The sequence below is a fragment of the Carlito syrichta genome, unplaced genomic scaffold (assembly GCF_000164805.1).
Source record: "Carlito syrichta isolate Samal-C Ts95f unplaced genomic scaffold, Tarsius_syrichta-2.0.1 Scaffold314626, whole genome shotgun sequence".
In the NCBI taxonomy this organism is placed as follows: Eukaryota; Metazoa; Chordata; class Mammalia; order Primates; family Tarsiidae; genus Carlito; species Carlito syrichta.
Genome location: NW_007258722.1, coordinates 115,476 through 132,935, shown reverse-complemented (window position 1 = coordinate 132,935; position 17,460 = coordinate 115,476). Strand labels below are relative to the sequence as shown.

General features: G+C 46.9%; 1 protein-coding gene across 1 annotated transcript in view; it reads right to left on the bottom strand.

The window, feature by feature from the left end:
- Nucleotides 1-9,313: 9,313 nt before the first annotated feature.
- OCSTAMP (osteoclast stimulatory transmembrane protein) overlaps nucleotides 9,314-17,460 on the bottom strand; it is a gene marked incomplete at its 3' end in the record, with an annotated part of 10,387 nt that continues 2,240 nt past the window's right edge. The window contains exons 2-3 of the mRNA XM_008071693.2: nucleotides 13,691-14,693; nucleotides 9,314-9,753 (exon numbers count right to left, since the gene is read on the bottom strand). Of these exons, the coding sequence (XP_008069884.2) occupies nucleotides 9,314-9,753; nucleotides 13,691-14,693 (1,443 nt within the window). The remainder of the gene's footprint in view (nucleotides 9,754-13,690; nucleotides 14,694-17,460) is intronic.

The window sequence follows — 17,460 nt, the reverse complement described above, 5'->3', positions numbered from 1 at the left end:
TCTCAGTGTCTGATCTCCCAGGGGTCTGTGTGAGACCTATATTCTTCTTTTGGTTTTTCTTCATTTGTGCCATTTTTCCCCCTCCCTACTTTTTCCTTCCCTCCACGTCACCGTCTTCTTTAATTCTGTTATTCAGGGGTAAAGGGATTGGTTTTACTTCTGTTTGTTCAATCTCCTGTTCTTTATGTATGTCCTCTTACTTTGTTGCACTGTAGGTTGGAGGTGGTCCTTTTTGCAGTTTTGAGATTTACTTAAGGGGAAAGCTGTCATTCAAAATCTGTCTGCAGGTCCTGGTATTCGTTGACAGGTGTGTGGATAACGTGGAACCCACTTCCCACTGCCCTGGAATCTGTCCGTGCAGTGGGGCTGTAGGTTTACTCCCTGAAATAAAATGTGGTTAGCAGAGGGGAGAGAATGGAGCAGATAGTGGGTTGAAGAGGGGAGTGGAGAGATAGAGGAGTAAGAGGGAAACAAACGAGTGTGCCAACAAATAGATAGAGAGTCCTATACTGAAACAGACAAAAACAATAGACCACAGCTACAGATGAACCAACTCATACAAAAAAATAAAAAATAAAACATATAGTAATGCTAACATACAAGCTAACCAACCACCTTGTTAGTGTGCTGTTCCTCTATACAAAGATATGGTTTACAGAGAGAAGAAAAGAGAAGAACAGGAAAAGGAAAAAAGAAAAAAGGGAACAATACAGTAGAAATAGAATTAAGTCATTAAACTAATAGAATCAATGAAGCACACTCTGAGACATTTCGTTTAAGTCCAATGTCCTTTCAGGTCTGATTTCTAGTTTTCTTTTCAAGCTGGCAAATTAGTTTGCAATTAGGGTCAGTTGCCCCTGGTCTGCTGTGAAGGATGGTTCAGATCACCCTCTGTTCACCACTCTGGCCTATGTCTTTATCAAGCTTGTTTCTCCCGTTTCGGTGTTGTTACCTTGAATCGCCAGTAGGTGGTGCTATCTCAGCTGCTCGCCCCAGAGGGGGTAGGGCCGGACAGGATCAAGATGGCTGCCCGCCTCTGAGCAGGCAACAGGAGCCTTATGCCGGGCAGGCAGGACAGTTTCGGACGCAGGAGAGGTGGCAGTGATCCCAGCAGATCTTCCCTGAAGGGGTTTGATGTGGATCGCCTCGGGCTGGGTGGTGTGATGTGCTACCCGTCACAGAGGCCGCTGCAGCGGCGGCGACGGCAGCGGCGGCGGGGGGAGGGGCAGCAGCGGCAGCGGCACTGTTTGCACTGCAGTAACTGTCCAGTCCATTGCGATGTCCCAGCGGTGGCAACGGCCAAGCTCTGTATGAAGAGCAGGTTGCGATGTTGGGTCCCCAGCCCCCTGGGGCGAGAGTCAGAGACCCACTGCAGATCTCCTTTGCAGAGGGCTTCAGAGACCGGGTTGCCCCGTCGCCATCTTGCTGCTTCTCCCCTCTTTGTTCTTTACATGGGTGAGACTACCTCCTACTGGAAAAGTTGAGAATGCCAAATACTTTCCCAGCCCCCTTGAAGCTAGGCACAGACACCTCACATAGGCCCCAGAGACCAGAAGCACTCAATCTGACTTCTGAGCTCATCAGAACAAACATCTAGCATTACAAGTGTTCATTCCATAGGCATTTGCTGAAACCCTTCTAAGGGCCTGGCTCTGTGCTACAATCTTTGCAAGCAGTACAGCACATCAACAACTCTAAGTGGTCTTGAACTTGGTTGCACAAGGACATCACTTTGGAGCTGCGGTGGCCATCTTATGATGAGCCTAAAAATATAAAGCCAAGACATCAAGGATGACAGACTGGAAAGACAAGGAGATCCTGGTGCCCTTGATGAAGAGGCTGAGTGCTGCTTCCTTCTCAGAATCACCTGCCTCCCGACCACTCGCTATGTGAGATAATGAAGTAACTTCATGCCAAAGCAACTTTCAGTCAGTTATTTTACCTGCACCTCCTGACCAATGAAAACAGACAATTCGTTCTTTGCCTCCACAAAACTCATGTTCTAGAGAGAAGAGCAACATTAGAATGCAGAGAAGTGCTGATTCCGCTACCCTTTCTGAAATTTTCTGCTAAAATTATCACACCAGGTCTTATTAAAGAGCAATTCTGTCCCATGAGACCCCCTCAGGCCTTCTAAGCCCTACTTGGGGTCTTCCTCTTTCCACACCTGACTCATCCTAGGCTCCACTAATGGGTATAAAAACAAAACCAGAATATCCCTGAACTGGGGTGCAGGATCCCCGAGTTCTATTCCTTTCTCTATTACTGACTCACCTTGTTGTTTACATATTACATGGCCCATGTAAGTGGCCCATGTGCCACTTACTTGACAACATATATATGGATGTAATACATATGTATTATTGATTCCTTGAACTTCAATTTCCTTATCTGCAAAATGGAATCAATAATACATATGTTAGCTGGGCTTGGTGGCTCAGCCTGTAATCCCACGGGAGGCTGAGGTGAGTAGATTGCCTGAGCCTGTGGGTTCGAGACCCGCCTGGACAGTGAGACCTCATCTCTACAGTAAATCAAAAAATCAGCCGGGTGTGGTAGCACATGCCTGTAATTCCGGCTACTTGGAAGGCTGAGGCGGAAGGATCGCTGGAGCCCAGCAGGTCGAGGCTGCGGTGGCCGGAAGCAGTCACTGCCCTCCAGTCTGGGTGACCGAGTGAGACTCCAACACACACACACACACACATAATAATAATAATAATAATAATAATAATACTACATATGTTGATATTATGAGGTTGAAAGTGAAAGAAATAATGTTCCAACTCATAACTAATCTGGGTGGTAGAATCTATTATTCCCTCTCTTAAAACAAGGACATGAGGCTGAGAGAAGCAAAGCAACTTTGCTTATACAACTAATAAAATGCTTAGAAAAGCTATAGCAGACATCACAGTGCAGCACTGACTTGGGGGCAGAGAACTCAATCAATGGAACAGAATAGAGAGTCCAAAAGTAAATCCCCATTAATGGTTAATCCATTTGTGACAAACATGCAAAGGCAATTTAATGAAGTCTTTTAACAAACTCCTCAGAGAATCAGACATCCATATGTTAAAAAAAAAAAAAAGACTCTTATTCAGAACATACCAATAATTATCTCAAAATGGAGCATGGACATGCATATAAGAGCTAAAACTAGAAAACTTATAGAAGAAAGTCTTTGTGATGGTGGGTTAGGCCAAGATTTCTTAGTTATGAAACAAACAGAACAATCTGCAAAAAAAAGTAATAAATTAGACTTTGTCAAAATGAAAACTTCTGCTCTTTGAAAGACATCACCAACAAAAAAAAAAAAGGACAAGCCACAGACTAGGAGAAAATATTTGCAAATCATGTTTCTGAAGAAGGACTTGTATCTGGAATATGTGAAGAATACTCATAACCCCAAAATAAGACAAAAAACCCAATAAACATTGGGCAAATATTTGAAGAGACATTTCACCAAAGAAGAGATATTAAATGTATGAAAATATGTTCATATTATTAGTGGAAAAGTAGATTAGAACATCCATTAGAATGGCTATAATTCAAAAAAAGATCACACCAAATGTTTTCAAGGGAATGGAGAAACTGGAACCATTATACACTACTGGCGGATATGTAAAATGGAGCAGCCTCTTTAGAAAGCAGTTGGCAAATTCTTTCTTAAAAAGTTAAACATACACCTTCCACACTTCTCAGAGATTTCACTCCTAAAGTATCTATCCAAGAGAAATGAAAAAGATATATCCACACAAAGATTTGTATGTGAATGTTCACAGCAGCATTATTCATAATAGCCCTAAACTGGACACAATACAAATTTCCAAGAACTGGTGATTAGATACATTGTGCACAATGGACTACCACTCAGCACTAAAAAGGGATGATCTACTGATACATGCTATAACATGAAGAAACTTTTATTGTGCTAAGTGAAAGAATCCAGGCACAAAAGACCACCTATTGTATGAACCATTTATGTGAAATATCCAGAAAAGGCCAAACTGCGGAGACAGAAATAGATCAGCAGCTGCCTTGGGTTAAGAGTAAAGGTGGAGACTGAACTGAAACAGAAATGAAGGTACTTTTTAGCGTAGTGTAAATGCTCTTAAACTGGAAAGTGGTGATGCTTGCACAGCAATATAGTCACTCAAAATTATTAGACTGCATATTTGCAAGGCGTGGATTTTATCATATATAAATTATACCTCAATAAAATGGTTTTAAAAATAATTGCGAAGTGTACCAATAAGCAAGACTCATTCTCCTTGGACTCTTTCCAACACCTGTCACCCCCCACTCCCCTGGCATTGACTCAGCACTTAGGCATCACGACCCACAGTCTACACTTGGAAACGCTGAGACACGGAGCGGATGAGGAATTTGCTGACATTGTTGCCCTAGCCAGCACGTGCTGGCGTAGGATTGGAACCCAGCACTTGAATGCAGTTCCAGGCCGGGAGCGAGGTAGACAGTAGGGGACTTGGTCCTCGCTTCCCCTTTCCTTCCTTCTTGACTCTTGTCCCGAGGATGAGCCTATGGCAGCCAGCAGAGGGCGCCCAGCATTGCCACCTTTTCAAGTCCTTTGACAACTCAAGGTCTCTACCTGGAAGACCCCAGGGCCAGCTCCTCTGCTTCAGACAAGGGACATAAGGCCCCTCCCCCATCACTTGTTTGGAAGTCCGGGTGTCTTCCTTGGGTAGGAAAAAAGTTAACTTTACCACTGTGACTCTAGGAAAATCCCATAATCCTCTCTGAACTTCAGGTTCTCATCTGTGGGCACAATCATGACCCACATGCCTACCCCCAGAAGGCTATGGATAGAACACAGAAGAAAATACCACGACACGGGGGCCCAGCTCTGTGCTCCTGTATCCCTAGGCCAGAGCATAAGGTCCTGAGACTAAGTGGGGTTGTCAGCAAGGCTAGAATTAGCTATCACTTTTCTCTCTTCCTTGGGCGTGTCGCCCAACAGATGGTCTGGTGAGGGGTTCCTGAAAAAAGTCAGAGCCTCAGGCAAGCTATCTAACTACCTCTGTCCTCTGGAAACATCACATTTGTGAAGTTTCTTCTGCCTAGAATGGTCTTTCCCCTTCGCTTTGCATGCTTAGTTCTGGCTCGTTCTTTGAATCTCAACTCACATGACATTTGCTCAGGGAGGTCTTCCATGGCCACCCTATCTCACACCCTCCGTAGCCTCTGTTTCTCTATGAAATGATCTTGGTTACTTAGTTTTCAGTTTGTTTGCTGCCAATCTCTTGAATGCAAGCCCCCTATAGAGCTTGCGCAAACGGTATCATCAGAGTCTAGCACAGGGCTTGGCAAATAATAGGTGTTCAACAAATATTTGTTGAAGAAATGAATAGAATGTTAGTGGAAACCAAGAATGTTAAGGGCCAAGATGTTCCTTCCATGCTTACCTCACACAGATGTGAGGTTCCTCTGTCATCCCCAACAAAGGGGAAAGGAACCCGGGGCACAGGGAGATTTGGCGATGCGTTCAACATCATATAGCAGCTAAGGGTGGAATCTGAACTTACTGTTCCCACTCTTACATTCTTCCCAATTTAGATGGGGGAGAAGATGCTGTCAGAGCCCCACCCATGTCCACTTGGCATGTCCAGTTCCCACACAGGCTGTGGGCATCCTCTTGTGAGCTCTGGAGACCATCTCGGAAGGCATCTTCTCCCTCCCCCCATCACCAGAAGCAGCCTTGGGCCAGTGTGTGAAGCAATACGTCATCCATCTCTTGCATACATTCTACCTCCAGTTCCTGACACAGATCTCCTTGTAGATAAGGATGCTAGGAGAATCTTTTGTTCTAATCTTTGGCCTTTGACTGCTGTTCCTGACAGAACTCAGACCTTTTTAATTTCTGAGGTGACAGGAATGTCTGACACAGCGGTCCTAAGTCCCCTGGAATTTCCTGAGGGATGGGAGTGTCACCAGAAAGGCCAAGTCATAGAAGCTTTGAAATTTCAGCATCACCCCCCATCCTCCAAGGAGGGGAGATGGGTTGGAGATGGAATTAGTAGTCAATCATATCTACGTGGTTTAGCCTCCATAGAAATCCCTGGACTGCAGGATTCGGAGAGCTTCAGGCGGCTAAACACGTAGAGGTTCCCAAGGGTGGCACAACTAGTGAGGTCAGGAAGCTCTGCATCTCTTCCCCTGTCCTCGCCCTATACGCGTCTTCCATTCAACTGCTCATCAGTATTCGTTGTAACCTTCTTCATAAGGGGGTAAAGCCGGGCTCGGTGGCTCAGCCTGTCATCCCGCGCCTTTGGGAGGCTGAGGTGAGGGGATGGCCTGAGCCCGCGGGTTTGAGACCCGCCTGGGCAACTTGGCGAGACCTCATCTCTACAAGAAATCAAAAATTAGCCGGGCTTGGTAGCGCGCGCCTGTAGTTCCAGCTACTCGGAAGGCGGAGGCGGAAGGATCGCCGGAGCCCCGCAGGTCGAGGCTGCAATGGCCGGGAGCGGCCACTGCACTCCGGTCTGGGCGACAGAGCAAGACTCCAACTCAAAAAAAAAAAAAAAAAGTGGGTAAATGTGCTTTCTTGAGTTCTATGAACCATTCCAGCAAATTATCATACCCAAGCAGAAAGTCATGGGAGCCCGCCCCAGTGTATAGCCAGTAGGTGGCAATCTACTACTTGCAATTGGTATCTGAAGTGGGGACCGTCTTGTGGGACAGGGCCCTTAGCCTATGGGGCCTGATTCTGACTGCAGGTCAATAGAGTCGGAGTAGAATTGAATCAGAGGCTCTGCATTTGGTGTCCATGGGAGAATCGCGATGTCCCCACACGCTTTGATCTCAGAAGTGTTCTGTGTTGAGTGTTGAATATAGAAGGAAAAAACTTTATTCTTAACTCTCACTGGGACAGCTGAGAGTTAGGGAATAAATACCCAGATTCCCTGTCCGCTGGGGGAAAACCACCATTTCCCAGAAGGCCCCAGAGGGACTGAATGTCAGCTGCCCACAGCACTCACCTGCTCAGTCATGCATCCTGGTTATGCTGTTTTCCCTGTCTTCTCTCACTCCCCTCCTGGTGCTTCCTGGACTCACCTCCTAATTAAGCTACCTGCATGTAAACCCTTGTCTCAGGGTTGGCTGTGGGGAATCCCAGCTGTATTCCTTAAGTACGCACGCATAGCAGATGATCACTAATGTGGTGGTTTAAAACAACACTTCTTATCTCATAGCTTCCGTGTCTCAGGAGCCTGGATGTGGCTTCCCTGAGTCTGATTCAGGGTCTCTGACCAGCTACAGTCAAGGTGTCAGTCAGGTCTTGGGTCTTAAGAAGACCCAAAAGGGGAAGATTCCACCTCCAAGCTCACTTGGAAGGTCATGGCAGAATGGAATTCCTTGAGGGCTATAGGTCTGGCACCTCAGTTGGCTATTGCTAGAGGTGACCTCAGTTTATTCTCTGTGGGGTCACCAACATGACATCTTGCTTCATCAAGGGTGCATGCCAAGAAGAAAGCAAGAGGGAAAGTTAGCTAGCAAGATGGAAGTTATGGGCTGGGTGCAGTGACTCATACCTGTAATCCCAGCACTTTGGGAGGCCAAGGCAGGAGAATCGCTTGAGCCCAGGAGGCCGAGGCTGTGGTGAGCCATGATCGTGCCAATGGACTCTAGCCTGGGCAATGGAGTGAGAGTCCCAACTCAAAAAAAAAAAAAAAAAAGTACCGGGCGTGCTGGCTCAAGCCTGTAATCCCAGCACTTTGGGAGGCTGAGGTGAGAGGATTGCCTGAGCCTGTGGGTTTGAGACCAGCCTGGGCAATATGGTGAGACCTCATCTCTACAATAAATCAAAAAATTAGTTGGGCGTGGTAGCGTGCTCCTGTAGTTCTGGCTACTTGGACGGCTGAGGCAGAAAGATCCCCTGAGTCCAGTGGGTCGATGCTGGGGTGGCTATGAGCATGTCACTGCCCTCCAGTCTGGGTGACAGAGTAAAACTCTAACTCAAAAAAAAAAAAATGGAAATTGTGACTCCATGTAACCTAATCACAGAAGTGACATCTCATCGTTTTGTTTCATATTTGATTAGCTAGCAGCAAGTCTAGGTCTTATTCATGTTCAAGGAGAGGAGATCACATAAGGTCATGAACACCAGGCGGAAGGGGTCATTGGGGGCCATCTTAGACAAACCAACTAACACACTTGAAAATGAAAACCTCAAAAGTAGCCTGTGTATTTCAGAAAATTCTACATCGCCTTTAAGGAAAACGTCTGATGTGGATAAGGAGGCATGTGCAAAGATGTCCATTGCAGTATTGTTTACAATAACAAAAATTAGACACCACCTGGCCATCTATGGGGGGGATAAATAACTAGTGACATATCAGTGCTCTTTAACAACAAAAGAATGAGTACCCACCCAACTTATAATCCTGGTTATGTCTGAAGAGCTAAAGAGATAAACTGATTTGAGTGTGGTTGTCAACAGGGACAGTACATTTAGTAGAGAGGCCAGTTAAGATCATGGACTGTGGCTGTCTGACTACTTGGGTTTCAGTCCTGGCCCTCACAGGCAGTCAACTGTTCAAGCCCTGTCCAAATAAGGCAATGCCAAGCTGCAGCCAATCAATCAGCTGTTTCTGTACCTCACTTTCCTTGTTCCATTTATAAATATTACCAGCCTTGTGGCAGCCCCAGAATCGCTCTGAACCTATTTTGGTTCTGGGGGCTACACTCTTCACCCAGTTAAACTCTATTGAATTTAATTTGTCTTAAGTTTTCCTTATAACTAAACAAGTATTTGTTGTTTATTAAAAATTCAAATGGAACTGGATGTCCTGTGTTTTTATTTGTTAAGCCTGGCAATCCTAGACAGAAAGTCCCTGAAGGAATCTGAGGCAGAGGAATAACATAATCTAAGACTTAATAAATACATTTATTTATACAACCAACATTTTAGATTACCATAAATAAGCTTGGAGGATTCCGAGGCATATACTTAAGATCCAGGAGCATTCAGGTAAGTTCGTGATGCAAAGTCTCCATCTAGCAGGGAAGGCAGGTGATGCAGCTGAGAGCCCTCACCCACCTACCAAGGGCCTGGAAGAACGTAATCCTTGACTTGACCTTTGTATAGTCCCTTACTGCTGATCCAGGCCTATCATGCCCAATACCTCCTTACCACATTCCTTTGTGCCAAGTCGGTCACATTCGTTGTCATTATGCAGATGTAGAAACCTAGGCTCAGAGAGGTGAGGTGACCTGCCGGAGGTCACAGAGGGATGCCACAGAAGGGCCAAGGTTACAGCTGCGGTCTGGTCTGGGCAACTCCAAAGCTCTGCCACACTGTTCCTGGTTCTTCCAGGGGTCCAGCATGCCGCCAGCCTGTCTATCCACACCGGGGCTTGCAGGCAGGCCCGGATGTCGGGTGCAGGAGGGGGTCCTGGACGGCAACTGCTGGCCTCGCTGCCTGTCGTATCTTCGCTGGAGCCGGGCCTGCAGGTGGCGGACCCTCCTTGCCTCCTGGGCGGTGAAGAAAGAGGCGGCGATGGCGTGCCGCAGGCGGCGGGCATAGGCCTCCAGGAGCACCGTGCAGCAGGCCAGGAGCTGCAGGGCCCCGGCGACCAGGGGAGCGGCGGCGCGAGGGCGCCGGGCGGGCAGCAGCATGCAGTGCGCCGAGGTGAGGCCGAGCTCCCACTGGTGGGAAGTGTGCTTGGACTGAAAGCGGCTCTCTGCAGCCGGCTGGTTGAATAGGAAGGGGATGAAGCTCAGGACGGTGTACGCCGCCTTCAAAAAGGAGGAAAACGTCAGTCAACAGACAACCCGCCACTGCCTGTCCCGCACCACTCGGGAGGCTCACCCAGCCTTCCAAGCTTCCATCAGCAGAACGGGTGCAGAAATAACCCTCGCTTCCCAGGGTTTGAGGAGGACCAAATGAGAACGGGAGTCTGAAACAGGCTTTGTCAAATAAAAAAAGCACCATCCAAATGTTACTATTGCCATTATTATCTTTGAGCAGAATATTTTAAAGAAAACAAATTCACATTTATGGGCATTTACTCCTGCAAGCCATTAGTGACTAGTCCCACCAAATATGCACAGTCCTGTGGGGTGGAGGCCCTGTGAAAAGTTGAGAAGGCCAAAGCCACCATGGGTTACCTGCGGCCCACCCAGGGCTCAGTCCCAGCTGGGGTGGGCCGCCCTAACCTGCTCATAAGCACCCAGCTCTACGGTTTCCATGGGTATGTCAGAACATGAAAGAGTGGTATCTGGAGAGGCAGGGAGGTCAGAGGCTAACCACTGGAACTTTGGAGACAGACTAGGATGGATCCTTGTCTGCCAGGGTCTAATTCTCTGTGAAGCACAGTAGGCAAGTGCTAGGGCCCACAGTTGTAGGATCCCACGGAAATGTTTTATTTCATATACAATCAGAAGAACAAAATGAACTTTTAAGCGGAAGACTATGTCTCATGAGCTAATATTAATATATTTGTCTTTTACCATTGCCATCATCGATTGTTTAGGAAGGATGGGCCCCATGAAGGTAAACATGTCTGGGCCCCACAGAATCACAGTGCAGCCCTGGTCCGCCACTTATGAGTTGGGTGAATTTGGGCAAGTTCCTCCACTCTGAGCCTCAATATCTTCATCCATAAAATGGGTATGATAATAGTAACATCTATCTCATAGGATCACGGTGGCTTTGACAGGAACTACCTTACTTCATCCATTTCGAGATGCATATTTTTCCATATTTTAGCATCTTTGAAATCAGAAGGCGACTTAAAGTCCATAAAATGTGTAACTGTGTCCAGCAGCCAAGGCCATTGACCCTGCATGTGCAGGCAGAAACTTGGCCTGAGGGCTCATGCCATTATCTCATTTAGGTCATATGCGTTGTCGGCATGTGGGTGGAGACTGGTGGCCATTTCAAGATGTCCCAAAAAATAATCCTGCTTTGGTTTAGCTTAGAAGTGAATGATTGCAGTGCCTTTGAGGGGAGAGCAGCTGGACATGCATGTGACATTACAGAAGCAAATATTCGCTTTTGAGGGATCACCCTTACCTGTATTTTCTCACCAAGGAACAACCTCCAGAAGGAGGTTTGTGCGAATAAACAGAGCTGGGTTATGTTGAGTCGCTAACCCAGGAGCAGAAGGCTGGCCTGCTGTGCCCTAGATCCTTCTGTTGAAAGTAGGAGATACTCCCTGAGCCCCCGGAAAAGATAAAAGAACATTAAAGCCATGAGGAGTGGGCATGGCTGACTCAGGCTTCCCTAGAGGATCAGAGAGTGCTGGCACCGAAATTTGTAGAGTGGGTGTCCATGGCTTGGAAGAAAATGCTGGAGACAATTGTGGGGTGTCTCTGCACTTAAAGGCACAGAGAATGGCTTCAGGGAGAAGCCTCAGACACACGACACAGGCTTCTTGGCACGAGTCATTCAGAAGAGTTGGTCGGGCTCGTATGGGAGCGTGTTTTAGGAAAACTAACCAGTTACTTTCCTATTTTTCTTTTTATGTATACATGAGAAAGATATAAAATGAGACTGTATGAGATAAGGTGTGAACTATTCTGTACAAATACAACTGAAATTCTAAGGGATAAGAAAGCATTGTGTCAAGGTTTAATTGGTAGTGCTTTCTGGCCCAAGGAGACATAAAATTAATGATGTGACTTGTAATTGGCGGCCTTTTAGATTTTATGAAATACAGTAAATCAGGGAACACAGAACATTGCCTGACACCTTTCTCTACAGTAAGAAATGCATTTTACCTTCAAAGCACAGATTGTATTCTAATTGAAGAGAAATTCACAAAACAATATTAACCCTTATCACCTACAATATACTCCATTAATTTTCTAGTATTTTTTAAAAGCTGACCATGATCCCCTAAATTGATTACATTGATTTTGTGCAGTTTGAAAAACACTTTCCTAGTGTATCATGAATACTTGATAAATATAGTCTATTTTTATTGTTAGCTCAGGGTCTGACACGTTGGTATGTTCTATACAGTGGACTTTTGTGTGAGATCTCTCTCTCCCCGCCTTTTTTTTTTTTTTAGTTGAGGTCTCACTGTCACCCAACCTGGAGTGCAGTGGCACTATCATGGCTCACCGCAGCCTCAATCTCTTGGGCTCAGGTGAACCTCCCACCACAGTCTCCTGAAGCATGGGTGCAGATATGAAGAAAAGCTAAGTAGGGTTGGTTAATGCCAATAGTTACTATTATAAGACGTAACTGGCTGGAGGGAGAGAATGGGCATGGCTGACTCAGGCTTTCCCAGAGAATCAGAGATGATTTTTAAAAATATTATTCTGTGTTAATGCATAAATTGCTGTGACTAAACTGGTAATAGCACCTAGGCAAAGTATGGTGGATTTGATTGTTTTATTTACTTCAATAAGAGGTAAAATTGGATAAGAAGAAAAATTTCTGCTACGATTATAGAGCTAGCATGAAGTAGGGTGGAGACAGGTGTTGGGCTGTCTTTGGCTGATGGGAGTCTTAGGTAGAGACTCCTGAGCAGCTGGGACTACAGGTGTGCGCCATCATGCCTGGCTTATTCTTTTTCTGTTTGTTTGTTTTTTGTAGAAACAAGTTTCACTATGTTGCCCAGGATGGTTTCAAACTCCTGAGCTCAAGTGATCCTCCCACTTTGTTATGTTCTATACAGTGGACTTTTGTGTGAGATCTCTCTCTGTCTCTTCCTTTTTTTTTTTCATTGGGGTCTCACTGTCACCCAGCCTGGAGTGCAGTGGCACCATCATGGCTCACCACAGCCTCAATCTCTTGGGCTCAGGTGATCCTCCCACCTCAGCCTCCTAAAGCATGGGTGCAGATATGAAGAAAAGCTAAGTAGGGTTGGTTAATGCTGATAGTTACTATTATAAGACCTAACTGGCTGGAGGTTGAGTTTACAGGTGTGAACCACCATGCCTGGCTGAGATCTCACTGTTAAAAATAAAAAAATAAAAAGTTTTGTGGCAAAAGAAAAGACAAAAAAACACAACTCTTGATCTGATAGTAAATACATCCAATCGTAAGTAGACATTAGACATTTACATACTATTATTAAAATAGTAAATATTTTGGGCTTTGTGGGGTAGAGCAGCCATGGGCAATACATAGGCAAATGGCGTGACTGAGTTCCAATAAAACTTTATTTACAAAACCAGGAAGTTGCTGGATTTATCCTGGGGCCATGATTGGCTGACACCTGACCTAGACCTTCCAAAGCCCTCCTCCAGTCTAATTCACACAGATGTGCACTATTAACAATAACCACTATTTATCAAACATCTCTTAATGTGGCATGGAGTTTTTAGAGACATGACCACACTTTAAGACTCATACTAGCCTCGTAGGGTGAAGAGGATCGATCCAATTTATACAAATGAGGAAAATGAGTCTAGAACATGCTGCCACTTGTCAAAGGAGTGACCTTGGGGGAAGGTTATCTTAAGGACTCTGGATATCAGCATCCTTACCTGAAACTGGGAGTGAAAATAGAATCCCTTGAAAACAGAACGTTATAGGCTATTGTGGGAATCAAGTGAGTCCATCTACTCAAGTCCATCTACTCATAGCCCAGGGCCTTAGAGGCCATTCAACGGTTATGACTTGGCAAGCGAAATTTAATTGCAAGTCAAAGGTTGAACCAATCCTCCCCCTTCCCTCAAGGAAATGGCTCTTTGTTCATCTTCATACTTTCACACTTACATCATACTTGACCGTGAGCGTGATGGGCACAGTGGGCAACTTCTGAGCCCAGTCCACGGCCGCCTGTGCCAGGAGGAAGGCCATGTGGTCTGTGGCTACTGTCACAGCTGTGGCCACCAGGAGCAGGGCAAGCAGCCCCAGCCTCAGGAGACAACTCAGAAGCTCCTCCTGGGACAGTCTCAGCTGGGCTGCCCGGAGTAGCCAGGCAGGTGGAGGGGCCACCAGGTGTGTGGCCTGGGCCTGTGTCAGCTGCTGGGTCAGCTGCTGTGTAGCGTAGATATTGTCGAACTGCAGGTCCGTCAGGTAGCGATGCAGGTACCAGGCTGACTCTACCAGCAGGCCCAGCACAAACAGCCCTGTGACCACCTGCTGAGTCACCAGTGCTGCTGCCTGGGCCAGGGACTCCAGGCCAGAGAAATCCTCCAGGACCCGCTGTGTGACCCCACGCATGTGAAGCCAGAAGGCAGAGCCATTGCCCTGGGTCTCGAATGTCAGGTCTCGGCTGCCCGCTCGGCCTGCAGGGTCCAGAGCTCTGGATGCTGCACACAGCTGGTCAGTGGTGTTGAGCAGACTCTCCAGGGAGCCCTCGGTGACACACCTCAGCACCTGTCCTGCTGCGCTTACATTGGCCAGGACGTTTGGCACCACAGTAATGGCCAGGGCGGCAGTACTATATGACAGCAGCAGCCGGCGGCCCTGCTCTGTGCCCAGGGTGGGCACACTGAGTGCAAACAGGCAGCGGACTGGGGGCACCAGGCCCAGACCCATGAAGACCAGGAGGCCACAGACAATAGCCATCATGGCTGAAGGTCCTAGAGGATAAAGCAGCGAGGACACCAGCCAGTGATGGGTCATACCCGCGGCAGTAGCAGCCAGGGAGCCACACAAGAGAAGTTGGATCAGCATCTGGTTACAGCTGTCTGGAACAGGCTGGGAGAAGGCATCCCAGGCAGCCTGCAGGGGAGCAATGGCCTTGCAGAGCTCCAAGTGCCAGAACCTCCACCTGCACAAAATAAAATTGGGGGGCCCTCCATCAGAAGGCTGGGCAAGTTGGTGTCTGGCCACTGACCCTCTCCCACAAACCCTCTGCATGCCTTGCTAACAGATACCAGTTTTTAGCTACAGGGGCAGGCACATTTTCCAGGTGGACCAATCAGATTTGCCCATCCCGTACCCATGTGACACAAGCTGAGCCAATCAGAGCCTTCCCCAGGATTCTCACTGGCTTTGTCAGGGGAGATCCCAATTTCCATACAGTTCCTGAAGATGTGAGGATGAATGTCTGAGCTGCTTGAGTTCATAATTACAATCTTGTGAAGGCAACTGGCCTAAGAGAATGAAAGAATCATGGAACAGGAAATAGAGGTGGAAGAGAGAGAATGAGGAAGAAGAGGGGGAGGAGGAGGAGGAGAGAAAGAAACTATTGCATCTGAACTCACAGTCTTAGTGACTCACTGTATGATCCTGGACATTTTCCTACTTTATGGACTCTGTGTGATCCTGGACATTTCCCTCCCCTGTAGCTTAGGGGTGAGGAGGGTGGACCTATTGGCCTCTGAGGTACTTTTTTACTCTACTATCCTTATATTTTATTCAATCAACAAATATTAAGCAACTACTATGGCTACCTTGGAGACATAGGTATGGATAAAACAGACAAAAATTCCTGCTTTTATAGGGCTTACACTAGAGAATGATAGCTTAGAAATATAAAGAAGAGGTTGGATTCTGGACACACTTTGTTGGCAGAGTCAACCAGATTTGCACACTGACTGGCTGTGGGAAAAAGAGTCAAGAATGATGGTGAGGTTTTGTGCCCGAGGAAGCACCGAAATGTCATTTCCCAAGATAGGGAATCTGTGGTCAAAGCAGGTTGGAGTGCAGGGGAGAGGAGAAATTCAGTTTGGAACCCTTCAATCTGAGATCCAATTGAGCCATTTTCCAATGTGCTTGGAAATTCAAGTCTAGAGTTTAGAGGGGAGGTCAGGCTGGAGATACGTAGTTGACAGGTGCTGATTTATAGATGGTATTTAAAGCTATGGTACCTGATGAGATTCCTCGAGGAAGTGTGTTGCTGGGGAGGAGAGAGAGCCGAGGACTGAGCCTCAGTCCAGGGTGAGGGGGTTTAGATGAAAGGAGCCAGCAAGAGACTGAGAGACCAATGTGGTTTTTGGGAAGCCAAGTAAACAAACCATTTCAATGAGAAGGGGGTGGTCAAATATGTCAAATGCTGCTGATGGCACTATAGGAATGGGGACTGAGCATTGCGTATTGGATTTAGCCATGTGGAGTCATGGGTGACCTTGGCAGGGGCAGCTTGGTGACTTGTTGGGCACAAACCTAGACTGGGTTCAGGAGAGACTGGAAGGAGAACGGAAGACACAAGTATACACTACTCTTTTGAGTAATCTACAGTAAAGGATCAGAGAAATGGAGCAGCAACTGTAGGGGAAGTGGGACCAGGGGGTTCATTTAAGGTGGGAGAAATGGTAGCATGTTGCAGGAGGAAGATCCCATCAAGAGCGGAGACACTGGCAAAGGGGAGACTCACTGGAGTGATGTCCCTCAGTAGGTGCAGGGGTGAGACTGAGAGCATGCTGGGTGGGACTGGCCTTAGAAAGAGCAGGGACCATGTATCCTTGCCCATCCCATACCCATGTGACACAAGCTGAGCCAATCAGAGCCTTCCTCGGGATTCTCACTGGCATGGTCAGGGGAGAGCCGGTTTCCATACGGTTCCTGAAGGTGTGAGGATGAATGTCTGAGCTGCTCGTGTTCATAATTGCAATCTTGTGAAGGCAACTGGCCTAAGAGAATGAAAGAATCGTGGAGCAGGGAATAGAGGCATCCTTAATAGTGGGTGGAAAAGCAGAGGACATGGGTACGGATGACGGTGAATAAACAGGTACTGGTCAAAAGTATTCTCAGATATACACAGAACAGAGTCACGTTCTGTCTCCAGACTGCCTGGATTCAAATTCTCACTCTACCACTGGCCAGATGCATGACTTTGGGCATGTTTCTTAACTTCTCTGTGCCTCGGTTTTTTCATCTGTCAAATGGTGCGATAAAAGTGTGTAACTCATAGGGTCATTTTGTGTCTGGCACACCCTAAGCACCACATCAGTTATTCTCTGTCACTAGAGTGTCAGCTCCTCCAGGGCAGGGACTGTCTCTCTTGATCACTGCTGTATGCCAAGCACCTTGAATAATGCCTGGCATGTGGTGGATGCTCTGTAAATATTCACTGATAGTAGCATGGCTGCTTCTGTTTGTTCAGGCTAGCAGGAGTCAAGGTCAGCCGAGATGGTAGATGCTGAGGAGTGATAGATGTTTAGGGAAGAGGGAGGAGGAATAAAATGGTTGCCACAGAAATGGGAGAACTAGGAACTAGGAAGTAGAAATTGGAAGGGAGCTGGTGGGATAATATCTGTGCTGGGCAACACTAGGACCCACCTGAATTTGGAGATCATGAATTATTAAATGAGACCAGGCTGCATGGCTATGTGGAAATATGGTACTATCGGGCAGGGTAGGTGGCAGGAGGTCATCGCTGTATTAGTTACAGGCAACCCTTCTGACTTGCTTTCACCTCCCTGCTTGGAGGTGAGCGGATGACCAGGTGTAGTTAATCCAAGTACCATAGCTCCCTGACCACAGGGATTGGGGCAGGGGTCAGCACCTGAACCTAGCTGGGCCACGAGAGTTTTCCTTGGGGCTTCACTGTGATGACCGAGAAAGAGTTGGTTTTTTTTTTTTTTTTGAGTTGG